We start from the raw sequence: 14,435 nt of genomic DNA on the forward strand, positions 1-14,435 counted from the left end.
AATGATCGTCGATCACGAATAAATCCGCTCGCTATCGAAGCGGCGTTTTCCCGCCTCTTAGAAATATTGCTTGATCAAGCGTTAGTGGTGTTACACTTAAATTGACTAGTAATGTTTGTAACATATATCTCGCACAACCATCTCAGAGGCTCTCTCGGGTCTCTCCCTAACAACCTTAGTGAAAGAGAGCGAGCGAAAATTGTCGTCGCTCTCTTTGACGGCAAAGCTTGACTTCCTTTCGGTGTCGCGCGCAACACTGATTGAGTATACGTGTCACTTGGTGGCACGATCTTAACTTTAACGCCAAATATTGTTAAATTCGCAGTTACCTCACCCGCTTTTACAGTCAGTCAACGTACCCGCGTACTCGACATTCGTGATGTAAATACGTGTCGCATAATGAATTCGGAGCACGCGGGAAATCAATCGTCGAGAATTTTACGTCAGTTGCCAAAATCGGTCAAGATGCATTGACGACGCAGGAGGTAAAGGGCCTCTTTTCCGGCGTGTGCAAGTACCGTCGTTGTGACAGATCGAATTCGAGCTTGACAATTTATTAATTTATTGAATATCAGTATCGGGGGATGTCGCGTCCAATAAAAAGCATTATAGAATATCGTTGCCGCGATCGCAAAAGTGACGCGGTAAAACGTGATAAAAGCGAATTCATAATTTCACCCAACCTCCGAATCTCGAGTACGCTTTACAGAAGTTTTCGTGTCCTCACTTGATCATGATACTCACTGCCGTGGGTCCCTGCGAGATAGCGTTCTCCTTAGAGGCCTCTTCGACCTCCTTGAGCTTCTCCTCGGCCTTACGTTCCTTCAAGGCCTTGAGCAGCTTCCACTTGGACCCGGGCGGGCCAGGACTCACCTGGCCCTCCTTCAATGTCGTGTCCGAGCTTCCGCAGGACGAGGAGTCGATCTTGATCTTCGGTAGACTCAAGGTCGCCGTGGTAGCCGTCTCGGCGCTACCGGCTCCATCGCGCTCGAGGCCTTCAAGGACAGTGCTTTCAGAATCCCAAGCTCCCGGGATGCTGACCGACACTTCGCTAGGTGGTACACTTACGCTACCTTCGCGGGATAAGGAATCCGAGCCCTGCGGCATCTTCTCGCTGTGACGTAGCGTCGAACCGTTGGAGCTTCGTCGTGACTGTTGCTCTTCGAGATCCTTCGGCAGTTCTTCCTCCTCTTCCTCGTCCATCGACTGTCCGGGACTGTCGGGACCGGATGTCTCGCCGGAGGAACCCTCTTCCGTGGCCGGTGGAGGCTTCTCCTTCTTAGCTTCTAACTCGTGCGCCCACGTGTGGTAATCGGTCACCCTGGCGAACACAGCCTCCACACTTTCTGCAGACTTCCGCTTAGGAATGGGCTTCTCGTCGCGATACCTGCTGTCGTTCTCTTCGAAGCGATGCTCCTTGATAACCGTACCGTTCATCCTGCCTCGCGATTCTTCTCTACCCTCCTTTTTCTGATCCTTTGGCTTCGTAATGGCTTTGAGTTTAAGCTCTTTCAATACAAATGACATCTTTTCTTTTACCGTCTCGTCCGGCTGATAAACCTCGTCTTCGGGTTCCTCGATCAATGCTTCGGTCATCTCCATCTCAGACTGTCTCTCCAGCTCTTCGAGTTTTCTTAATTCGTAACAGTACCATTCGTCTTCGGAATCAATAGAATCTTCCGTGCTTTGTCGCCTTGAGGACACTCTTGAGGTACTCCTGTACGAATGAGTGCTGCGATTGTCCTCATCAGGTTCGCCCGGTCGCCCGGTCCATGGAATTTCTAGAGATTGCTGGTGTCGCGGTAAAAATCGAGTTCCTCCTGTAGTATTGTAACCTCTTATGGATGCGGACGGGCTACCCTCCGACGGCGGAGCTTCTTCTGACAAACTAGTAACCAATTCCGGTAGTTTTGCGCTGCCGAACTTCTCGCTCTTCTCGCTCTTTTCCGACATATCTTCCGGAAACTCGAAACTTGTTTCCAAAGTTTGCGCCGCGCCCTCCTCGCTCGGTTTCTTGTCATTGTTCTCGTCAGTTGTCGACTGCTCGTCGGACACTGTCGAGGATTGTCGTTGGCGATACTTGCCGAGCGCTCGTGATACAGCGAATTCCATACTCGAGCCGCCGATCAAAGTAACCGGAGGCAGTTTCGGCGCCTTCTCGTTGGGTGCCTCATCCGAACTGCCTGTCGATCTCTTAATATCGCCAACAGTTTGGAAGATCGACGATCCACCGGATCCCGAGCCGGTACTCTTTCCCGAAGCTTCTTCTTCGAGCAAAGCCATCTGATCGCCGTTCGTCTCGTACTCGTCTTTAGTCTCGATCTTTCTTTGCTCCTTCTCCTTGACCCATGTATCTTGAAGAGCCTGTTGATGCAATTGCTCCTGAGCCTGTTGAATTTGCTGTTGAAGCACTTGCTGCTGCTGTTGAAGCGCCTGCTGGTGCTGGAGTTGTTGTAGCTGCTGCTGTTGAAGCGCTTGCTGTTGTTGAAGCGCTTGCTGCTGTTGAAGCGCTTGCTGCTGCTGTTGCATATATTCCTTTTGTTGCGCTTGAATCTGTGCTTGCTGCTGCTGCTGCTGTGCCATCATCTGTGGCGGTATCGGAGGCGGCTGCTTCGATGGTCTTTTCGTGCTCGCGGTCTTCACTTTGGCGAAGAAAGGCGGCTCTTGAACGATATCAGACATGACGCTGTCCTCATCTTCCGAGAGGCCGCTTTGCCGGCCACTACTCCATTCTGTCTCAGACTGCTCTGGATCTGACAGAGATTGCGACTGATGACTGCGACGTTTGGCCTTCTGGAGAATGCCGGATACTGTGGAAACCAGCGTATGTTTTTTCTTTTTTCTGGCGGTCTGAGCTCTGCCACGACCTCTGCTTGTCATTTCAGCCAATCTTTGCTGCTGAGCGTCTTGCACGTCTAGATCCTCTCTTCTGACACCACCTGGTAACGATTGACTCCTGTGACGTTTGGTGAGGTGCAAATCGGGCAGCCAATTACTCATGGAGCTCATCGCGTTCTTTAGTGAGGAGCCTCTCCTGACTTTCTTCAGCTTGCTAGTATCGACCTCGTGATCTTTCAGATTCGAGGAGATACTAATGTACCCGGATTGCGAAACTATCACACTCGAGGCATCATAATATTCGGTCTGTTGCGTCTGTTGTTGCTCCATCCTTCCGCTCTCGTGATCCTGCATGTACTGATGCTCCCTTTGCCATTGCCTTTGATAACCGTCTGCGAGTTGTGCACTCTCGGCACTACTCAATCGCTGGCTATACGGCTGATACTGCTGCTGATAGGCTTGCGGATAACTCTGATTTGCGTAAATGTGATGTTGCTGATACGCCGTATGCGCTTGATAGGCCGGCGGCTGCGGATATCTCCGATCCGTGTACGGACTTTGAGCGTAGCTCCCGTCGGAAGTTAAAGATCTGATGCTGGAAGATGTCGAATCGTGAGGTATCTGCTCCTCCATCGAGTTCAACCATGATGTAGTCTCGTTTGTCTCCGTGCGCGGAAGATTAGTCGCGCTGGTCGGATAGTACGAGAGAGCATCCGTGATGTTGCCGGTGGGGAACATCGTACGATACATCGCCGCCTTGTATCCTTCGTGGTTCGTCATACCGTCTGTGAAAGAGCTTCCGCGTATTGGCTTCTTCCCGTGGGCCATCATGGCGCTCGTTGCCTCCGCATACTGAAGAGTGGCATAACTATCTTGATAGTTAGTATACTGATGATCCAGCGAATCGGCAGAGTAGTAAGCCGAGGTGGTAGTCTTGGGCCCGTAGCTGCCAGCACCGCTGGTATAGACGCTCGTAATGGCTTGTTGTCGATTGCTACCGGCCACGGAGTAAATAGCCGGCTGTTCCGATCTGAAAATGTAATCCGCAGTCGTACTGGCGGACGTCGAGTAAGTGTGTTGAAGACGACCGCGTTTCTTGGGACTCTGACAAGTGGTAGTTACGCTGCCCGGAGCTGGCGGTGGCACAAACGTGTAGTCCTCTTTGGCCGGCGATTTGCCGGCGGTCGTATACGCCGACAGGTGATTCATTGTCGTTGTGTAAGGATGACTGGACGTAGTCGCCATGGCGCTCGCAAAAGCGTCTCTACCCTCGGGAGTGTCATAGAGAGGTTCCTGGATGATAGTAGTGGTGGTAGTGGTCGTCTCTGGAAGCGGCGGTATCGGGCTGGATGTTCTGGCGGGTTGCGTGCTGGGTATAAGACTACTCGCGCGGGTGTGATCCACCGAATAAGAGGTAAGCATCTTAGCAATGGAGCTCTTCGGGGAGCACGGCGACTTGTCTAAGCTGCTCCAACCGCTCATAGACGACAGACCGGAATCGGACTTGACTGTGACTATGTTAGCGGCACTGCCGGATTTAACTGCATGTTTCGGCGAGACTCGCGGTGATTTGGGCGAATGAGGAGTACGGGGACTGAGACGACCCTGTTCCATGGAGACCAGCTTTTCCGCATTTCGCAGGAAACTCGGACTCTGAGGCCTCTTCGCGTCCGGTTCTCTCTGTTCTGCGCCTGGCATAAGGAAGGACTCGGTGGTGTCCCGCGGCGCTGGCGGAGGTGGTGAGCTAGGCGACGGGCTAGGTGGCGTACGACTTTCCTGGAATTCGAGATTGAGCCGGGCTGCGCTACCAAAGTAACCGTCCTGCCTAGTACGGAGACCCTGGACGCTGTGAACGCTGTGTACGCTGCCGGCCGACAAAGTGGGCGACGGTACCTTCTCGGTAGTCGTGGTGTAAATGTTGGGCGAGGCGCATGTGACGGCGGTCGCGAAGCTCTCGGCCATCAGATCTGTCAGCTCCTTGTTCTCTGCGTATCCCTTTGCAAAGCTACCGACATCGATCGGCAACTGAATCACGGGCTCCGGGCTCTTTTCTAGTATGGCCGATGTATATCCTAACCTAGGCGGGGTATAAGTAGTCGAAATGGAGTCTAAATTACTCCTGGACGTAGAGGTCAGTCTTGGCGATATAGATCTCGTTGTAAAGTCGCCATCGGTGGCCAATCCGCTGTCAGTGCTGACTCTAGAGATCGATCTGCCGGTGGAGCTCGGACTTTTGGAGAAGGTCCAGCTATCCACGTCGGTCTCCGCGTAAATCTTCCTCAGCTGTTCGTCTATGCTGCTCGCCTCCTCGGCCAGTTTTGCCTCGGCCTCGGACGCATACTGATGGTTTCGCTTAGGCGAATCTATCAGTCTCGATTGCAGTTCTATCAAATTTTGCGAGTCCTTTTGTAACTTGCTGGTTAACCTATCGATCTCGTGCAATTTTTCTAATGCCACCTGATCGAGGGAGCTGAGTCTTGAAAGTTGAGCGAGATCTTGCTCACTAACGCACGGCGTGTTCCCTCTGTAGCTCTTGTAATCGGCCGCGCTGAATACCTCGCCTTCGTCTTCATCCGCCTCATCCTCCTTCTTCATTATAGAAGTTTGCACTTCCTCCTTGGTCGGCTGGCTGGACAGCTCTTCCAATTCCTTTTCCTTTGGTATAGTCTTGTCGAAGATGCTGGACTCGATCTCTTTCTTGCCGTTTATGTCCTCATCTTCGGCCTCCTCCCAGATCATACCCAGCTGCGACGTCGGTCTCGACGTGTCGCCGCAAATCAGATCTTCCCTGTAGGCGTTATTCAGGCTTCTGTAGAATGCCTCGTCGGGAATGTTGCCCTCTTCCTCGAGGGTCTCCAAAGTGTCCAAATTCCTGACATTCCTGTGCATGTCGGTGACCACAGCTGCGGCCGTTGTACTGTCCTGCGTAAGCCCGTGCATCCTCGCGAGTTCCTGTTGAGCCAGTTTCTCTCGTAGCACGGTGGTATCCTCGATGCCTATCGCAGCACCCAGACTCTTCGCTATCGCGTCTAGCTCGCCTACCGAGCCTTGTTGATTGGCCAAAGTCTCCTCGACGATGTTCACGTTGTCGTGAGTACCGCCGCTGGTATAAAACTCGATCAGCTGGCTGATAACCGTCTGCTGCTCGTACAGCAGACCCTCCAACTTTTCCAATCTTTCCCACATCTTGATGTACTCCTGGCTGAGGAGATCCAGCGCCCTCCAAGCGTACTTCAATTCGGTTTCGAGGATGTTCAGTCTCGTGCCCAGTCTCTCCATATAGTCGCCTATGATGTAATCAATATTACCTTCGCCAGGCGCGGCGTAGCTCGGCAGGACTGGAGAATGAGCCCTCGGACTAGTCGGTGTTGGACCACCCAACTTTGTTGAATCCATATTTCCGCCTATCTGATCACACTACGCGTCGCAAGTACTCTAATCCTCTCGTGTCCTCTTAATTCTTCTTGCTTATTTATGCACCTATGTTTCTATTTGACGATCCCTGAGGCGATTCATCGTTGAGGCTCGCTCCGAAATCAAGTCACATCCCCTCTTGTGGACCAAGAAGGAACATGAATTGCAGCTTGGCGAACCTCACAGAGGCCATTGGTGTAGTCGAGTTTTTGGTCGTTGCGTCGCGTTTCGTGATGATCTCCATGTTGACTCGTTTCGAATTTCTTCACATTTCACACACAATCTAAACTAATGTTCTACGATGATTTCTCGATCACTTTTACATCTACATGTATCAAGTGTCTCTCTCTCTTCGCGTTCTGTTCTACAAGGCTACACTGCGTACACAAAGTTTGGAAGTCGTTGGGATGCAATCTTGATAGAGCGCTCAAGATCGCGCGACACTCTGCAAATGGCACTTTGTAACCAGTCTCGTACGTTCATGCCGCCGTTGTTATCTGCAAAATAGCAAAAGCCAACCCGTGCGGCTTGGTACAAGGGATATCGAATACCAAGTCAACATCGAGTTCTAAGTCAACAGTTTCCATGGTGTTTACGTTATTATCTCGATACACATTATCATGATATAAAGATAACAGAGAATTAGAAATATGTCACGAGGCATTTGCTTCACATCCACGAGGCAGGAGGTTTCTAAATTAATATTTTACATAGTCTAAAATTGTGTATTATTAAAATTAATCATCATAGATTGATTATAAGTGTGTGTGGTCTTAAGTATGTGTGAGTGTGTCGCTATCAAGATTTCTGTCTAATTACGCCTCGTTGGCCTCAATCTAAACTTAATAGCGACGAGGCGAGACTCCGCTACGAAATAGATCGAAATCCTGTCAAATATACGTGGCCGCTTAAATATTACATCGCGTGCTACGATAAAATCGATTTGGCCGTATATAATTTATGAAAATAAAGGATTTAAGAGAGATGCTTCATTTACACGTCATCGTGCTTATTGATCTAGCGCGATTCTACTCGGCATCCTGCTGCGGAGTACACTCGCGTATCGGTATCGATGATCAAAATAGCCATCACGACCCGAAAACCTGTCCACCGTACCTAAATCCTTATGAATTGTCAACAAGTCATTTTTTATTGCCGTTTTTTTCTATCTCGCGCGCACATATATTGATATTTCTTTTTACACACACATATTTTGCCCGTCATGATTTATGCCAGACGGTACAACACGGACAAGATACTACTTTTTATGATGGCAGTGAAATTACTATTCCGTAATAATAGGAAAACGTGTCGCTTAAAGCTACCCGAAATGATCGTGCAATCTCGAAAGTCGTTAACCTAATTTCGTGTGCATTATACAGGGCGTTAAAACAAGAGGAGTCGTAGTTATGTAATCCGCGATTGTTAGCCATAAATTCTTAATAATCGATAAAAAGCGGTATCGTCGATGTGGGTAAGTAATGTATCGTTACGTAAGATTTATTCGATCGATTACTTTAATTAAATCGAGAAATTGCAGCTTAAAATAATGTTCTCTGAACTTTCAACTCCTTTTCCAATTAAAAAATACTAATGTTAACTCGGTGCATCAATGAAATCATACATAAAATCAAATGTAATTGTCGTAATTTAAAATACCGCGCTGTACTGGACTCTCAATTCTGTTAAGATGAATTATTTCGGTCTCGTCCTAACGGCGAGTGTGGGTCGCTATTTACGATCGTACATCAAGCGGCACGTGCGTTTATCACCCGTGCCCTTTTTATATTTTACACTCGGGAATCTAGCGCCATCGTTTCACGTGCTGCTAGCTTCCTATCGGCTTCCTTCCGGTTAAGCGAGCCGCTGCGCGTGGACCGCAGCTTGCAGAAAAGAATACCGCCGCGACGATATTGCGCTGGGATGTATGTGTACCGCAGGCAGATTCTTCGCCGGGTTAAAATGGGCATTCACGAGTTGCGCCACAAAAGAGGGCGAACGGTTATATCGCCATTGCGAGGATTCAACTCGTGGAAGATTCCCGCCGCTTGCAAATATTTCCCCTTCGCCACCGTTTTCTTCGAGTGTCGACAGGCAGAAAATAAGATTCGCCCTACATCGTCTCGTTTTAATATATCGCTTCCCTTCATAACGCGTCCTTTTGCACGCGCCGCGTTTTAACCTTCGGTAAACGACGGTACAAAATTATCGTCGTTAATCACATAATTAATTAGCTATTAATACGCAACAGTTATTTACGTGACGTCGGGTGTTACAACGTTTCTTTATGGGCCAGTTATTTTTATTCCAGCTCGCATGTTGTCGCTCTATGTCTTTCCAATATCAATTGCAGTTGGCCGACGGCATGTAAACACAGTAAAGCCGAATGATTATCGATCTACTATCTACTGGGATGTTTGTTGTGCTATATCCGTGCCACGGAGATTACTATTCGCGTGGCGTAAGTATAGTGGGCAGTTCATTCTTGATAGTTCTTCCGTAGGCTTTATATTTTCACGTCACAAGACGGTCATTAAGTACTGACACAGCGAAGTGCCGTTCGATATCAATCGTCACGGCGACAAAGTTGCTTTCCTTCGCTCGTGCTTTCTATATTTCCCCGCGTGAATGAAAAGCGAGATGCGACGCGATATGTAAAACGAATCTCCGGGAACGGAATTTTCCCAACTATTTCAGATTTTACTTTAAGCCGACTTAAGCTGCTTCGTAGTTAATTGAATTAATAACGGAAGTCCGGCGGACTGTGGCGACGAGAAGTCCGTCGGAAATCGAGTATTTCGATGCAACAAGTCACGCCGTATATCGATTATCCGAGATGCCCGTTGAATAGATTTTATTTGCAAAATCGTCCCGAGACGTAGATTGTCCTTATCGGAGACGAACATCGTTGCGAAATTGATCGTAAATTGATATATTCGCTCATACGATTGGAAATTTGTACCTTCTGAAGTTTTCACCTCACGGAAGTTTCCTCTTTTAAAGAGGGTTTTGATGGGCACGCGAACAAAGCAGATAAAATATCGGGCGAGGAATGGAATTTATTATACTTTACACATACAAAAAAAAGAACATCCTTCGGTCTATAGAAAATTTCAGAATTTTTGGAACGTCTAATGTTCTTTCCACAAATTTGGCTCACCTCATAAATCTCACGAAAAAATCCCCGTCCGCTTTTTTTTTTAATACAGAAATCGTAGAAATTTATATTCTCTTATATTCTTTAAAATAGCGTAATGATTTATTTATGCTTTCATGGTGTACGGTATCGTAAGTGGTTTTTTTTTAGGGTGATTTGTAGAGGAGCTTACTTATATGCGGCACGAAAAATTGCCGACGAAAAATAACGTAAAGCACTTTTAACCTGGTGAAACATCCAGTTAGAGAAAAAAACCTTCGCTCCGCCGCTTCTGGATAGCGTAAAGGAACGTAATCTTGTTAAAAAGGGGGCCAAGATTAATTTACAGCACGTCATGTATAGCGAAAAATGGGACAACCCTGCGGGGATTTTGCAGTTTATCGCCGGAGATTTTCTTATATGTGCACATATTTATGCGACGAAAAAGGTGTCCTTTTGAAATGCGCGCATGAGACTGGCCAAGACGGAGTTACGGAGAGAGAGAGAATTCTCACGAACGCATCCAAGGATAAGAAAGAAAACTAGTTGTTCGTATAATTACTTGTATTGTTGCGGAACTTTGAGAAGTTGCCGCTCGCGTGGCATGTCGTTGTATGCAGTTTAATGCGATCATAAATTTTAATTTTCAATTTCATCGCGACACAGTTGTTGCTCTGAGGTACATTCACATTAATGTAATTTTCCTCACAAGATTTTCGCGAAAAATACGATGTGAAAGTGTTCTTTCAGTCTTTAGAGTGACACGATAAATGCGAATTCGCAATTTCTTTTTTTTTTTATTTCTGTAAATTGGATTTAAATATATATCGGCGTTTGGGGGAATCTTCTTGAACCATTTTCTGTAACACACGTGTGCAGTATCATAAACGTTTTATCAAGATGATCGCGGTTCGGCAATTAACCTCGTACAACGCGTATCAAAGAAACTGTACTCTTTCTAGCTCCTTTATTGCTGTTTTGTCCTGAACAAAAGTTTGGAAGCTGCAATAAAGGAAAAAGAGTATAATTTCTTTACACGAAGTTAATTGTCAATACTGTGAGTATCTAACTTTATCTCGATAAAATGTTGACGATACTGTGTAATGTGTGTGTGTGGTCCTAAAAAAATCCACAGATGCTTTAATATATAATTCGCGCAGAAATAAAAGAGAATAAATATAAAAATAATTACGTCTAATGGCCGCGATGGTATCGTTGCTTTTACTCGAGTCCTCTCGCGTGCGCGTATCTTTCTATCCAAGTTTCTATCCGTTTCTAAGGAGACCTGTACATAGATTGCACCGGAAATGGGATACGGGAGGAGACCGGTTAATCTCATCCTAGACGGGGAGAAAATGGCCATCTCGCAGATGGCAGGGTCAACTACGAAATTTATACGACGCTGCAGAAGTTAGTTTTTCGAGATATAATGCCTCGCGCATATAGGCGAAATTTATCAAGCAACAGGTCTTTCTCTTTCTCGCTATTTAATATCATTAATTGTTATAAAACCGTTCTTGCGCGGAGCAGAAGCCGCGCTCAAGCGGTCTTGCCCGGGCCATTATAAGACAAAAGAATTAAATCTGTATTATTCCGATATGTAGCGAATATTGCGCTCGAAATTGTCGCCGTCGCCGTTTACTCGTGAATTTTCTGCTTAACAAAAGCATCGCATAAATTTTCAAAATACGTTAATGGCAAATAGAAACCGTTTCGACGTAATACGTGATATTTAATATATAAGCCGAAATACTGCGAACGTCATGTACTCGATTTGTTTCCATTTGCTTGTATATGTAACATTTAACGAGCCACCGGAAGCTTCTACAATGTTCCATTCACCGCGCATAATGTCGCGATGAACTTTACATGGCAAATTAAAACACAATAAAAAATGAAATGTTAATATAACGGAACATTTTTTATGTTGTTATAAAATTATACTCTACACTCTCAATGAAAGGAAAACCACGCGAAACATTGTTTCTGGAAATGTCCCGTGGAACGAGCCTACGAATGTCCCAGGCAGTTGCGAGATATCTCTTTTATTAAATTTTGGAGGTTCGCCCGTATTGTCGCACGACGGATTTACAAGATGCGTCGTAATGTACAATATACTGCGGTTACCCGGCACAATTCAGTTTACGTATCCGATAAACCACGTCGTGGAAAAGGCATTATGGTCTTGGAAACAACTTGCGGCAGCGTTTCGCCGCGATGTATGTATATCGTGTGTAGGTATATGTAAATATATGTATATATATCAGTATCGTGCGCCGCATTCTTGCTCCCAAAGTTTACATAAGCGATCCGCCATTGTAAAAACAAATGACCGGCTAGGAACTATCGAAGATAACCAGCTGGGTCTGATCAATAATTAATCCGAGTGGAACGGACAAAATATGTGCTTGCACGGCGCCCGTGCATTCGTAGATATTTATACTTGTTTGTAAATTTTAATGAGCCTTCTCTCGCCGTGGCGCAACGTGTGAGCCTGTGGCGTTTCGATGGCATCCCTGGCAAGTCGGTATCGCGTCGGTAATCCCGGAATAGTCGTTTGCGCGTATAATACGCTAGAGTTCGAAAAGCGCTCGGATTACGTCGAGACCGGAGCCGCCGCGAATCGCGTTTTACCAATGCATTTGACGAGGCATTAAACGAAATTCATCTAGCGTCTCTCTTCATCATTGGAAATCGCGTCGAATTTCCTCCGATCGTATCTATTTCCGTTATCTCTATTTGTATCCCTTTATTGACATCCCGTCCCGTTAATTGAACAGTCAATTTTAGAGAGGTTGATAATTCACGGTGCTTTCAGCTTTTCGGCTCCGATCGATTAGCGTCCACGACTTCGCTTGCGAGTTTCGAATCGACCCTCATCTCTTTCGAAACTTTTAGGCCGGTTTCGACGCGGATCCGATAAAACAGCCGGGGTATCGCCGTCCTCACGGGCGCATTAAATACGCCCGAGACCATTAGAAGCGGATTTACGTGGCTTCTTCTTCTTGCGAGGGTGAGTTCATTTCTCAAGGTGGAGGTAAGAACCTCCGAGGCGAAATGGAATTGGATTTCGCTTGTAAGCCCCGCGCATACGACTTTCATACGTGGTGGCCAAGCATTCACAGTCGTACTTACTCGCCTAGCGCAGATAAACCCGGGGTGCTGACGTAAGATAATATCTTTTATTACGCTGCAAGTAATATTGCGTAATTGAACACGGGATAATTTCTCTTCGCAACGATAAGCCGGAACTTCAGCCGTTCCGCGCGTCCCGAATGATACTCTCGCGTGTCCCCGCCGGTCTCATTCGAAGAAGCCTCTCCTGGGCACTACCAGGCGAGTCGGCCTCGAGATTATCCTCCTGACGCTACGTGAGAAAAATGAGTTGCTTTGCAACAGCGACGCCCGCTGAGAGAGGTAGGGATGGGCGAAACGAGAGATCCCAAACGCGCTTCTTTCCGAAGGAGAGTACACGGCGACAGACGTTGAAATGGAATTCGATTCTGCACGGATGTTGCGCGTGTATTGTCGGTAAATTGAAAAAGCCAGGTTCTGGCAGGTGGAGATATGTTCCCCGATGCCTGTGAGCAATAACGTCCGAGCATTGAGTCTCGAATGTAATTTACTTTAAGAAGCAATCGCTCGCATTGTATCCCTGCGTTCATCGAGGATTCTTTGTTATTAGATTATTAGAAGATCTTCACGTTAATACCAGCTAGGGAACGCGAATTTCTATCGCTCCTCCCTGCGTTGGCTTGCTAGAAGTAGTAGAGCGATATCGCGGCCGAGCTAATATTTCAGCTAATGAGGAATAATTTTCTTTACGGCGTTCATGAAACTTCTTCCGTGAAAGCTCTGACGTTCGAAAAGCGAAGTTCTATAGGAAGTATATCTCCCTTCTTCCTCTTGTGAGCGTGATCGAGATACTTCTTTTTTTTTTCAGAAATACATTTTTCATCGGCACACTGCTCGAGCCAGTTCACGATCCAGTCAAGTTCGAAGTTTGAACAACTCCACCGTTATGCCGCGAGTTTTTTTTCCTTTTGTCGCGCTAACCGAATCGTACGGGGAAATCGAACTTTTTGGTAGACCTCGTGTTTCTAAGAATTCTGCTGGAAAGAATAACGATTTAGAAAGTCTGTCTAGGAATTGTTATAGCAAACTGCAATGTATTTCAAAAACAGCGGACAATAAAATAATATATCTCTAAAAAAATTTATGTTAAAAGGAATGTCAGATGTTAAATATAATAATACAGATTAGGATTATGTAATCTTGAGCGCTTGAAAAAGTTAAAGGATAAAAGGTTATTGTAACGTGTTTCCGAGCAATGTGTAAAACGAGATGTTAGCATATATTATAGCATTATATTATGTAATTAAATGTCATTAAGTTAATATATCACGTATGTATATTTTATTCATCCATTCATTAAAACACCGCGCATGACATTCTATATGTTTAAAGTATAATCGCGGATGAGAGCTTCGCGACAAGCCGGGGCGCGTGATACATATTTCGCGTATACTTTGTTGCCGCATCCGTTCGCGGTGCATGGTAGAAGATTAACTTAAACCGCAGGTACGCTTTAAAGTTTCAATGGAGATAACCCAATCTCTCCTACGTCGTCGTCTGGCGAGCGCCTCGCGTCTGGCGAATATTAACTTCGTTTTCTACGGTGTCCAAGTTTTCGCAAACTGGATATGAGTCCTTCGGGGACTCACCGCGCACGTTGTGTGTACACGCGCGGGTTAATCATGCGCTCGTGATCTGCCCCCCCGCGTATGTACGCGGCGTAATTGGGTTAACAATAACACCGCGCGGTACATGCGCGTCTACCGCGCTCGTCAATAACGCGATAATTATGATGGACGATTTGTATTACAGCCAGTGGCAGAGCAGTTTTCCCCCCGTTCGTTTCGAATTTCGCTTCGTGTCAACGTACGCTGTAACCGACGACGCGAAGGGCAAGCGGCGGGGGGCTGTCGAGCCCGTAGGGTTTCCAGGCCCAGAGCTTTCACTCCCGCGCGTCGAGGATCAATATTCG

The 14,435-nt window shown here is 46.7% G+C and overlaps 1 protein-coding gene across 12 annotated transcripts in view; it reads right to left on the reverse strand.

Moving 5' to 3' along the window:
* Positions 1-14,435, reverse strand: part of LOC105450426 — a 92,537-nt gene that overhangs the window by 52,073 nt on the left and 26,029 nt on the right. For all 12 annotated transcript variants that reach the window (XM_011690248.1, XM_011690247.1, XM_011690258.1 and 9 more), the window contains one exon: positions 745-6,749. In XM_011690248.1, coding sequence (XP_011688550.1) covers positions 745-6,234 — 5,490 coding nt within the window. In that variant the 5' untranslated portion in view covers positions 6,235-6,749. The remainder of the gene's footprint in view (positions 1-744; positions 6,750-14,435) is intronic.

The sequence above is a fragment of the Wasmannia auropunctata genome, unplaced genomic scaffold (genome assembly GCF_000956235.1).
Source record: "Wasmannia auropunctata unplaced genomic scaffold, wasmannia.A_1.0 LD336061.1, whole genome shotgun sequence".
In the NCBI taxonomy this organism is placed as follows: Eukaryota; Metazoa; Arthropoda; class Insecta; order Hymenoptera; family Formicidae; genus Wasmannia; species Wasmannia auropunctata.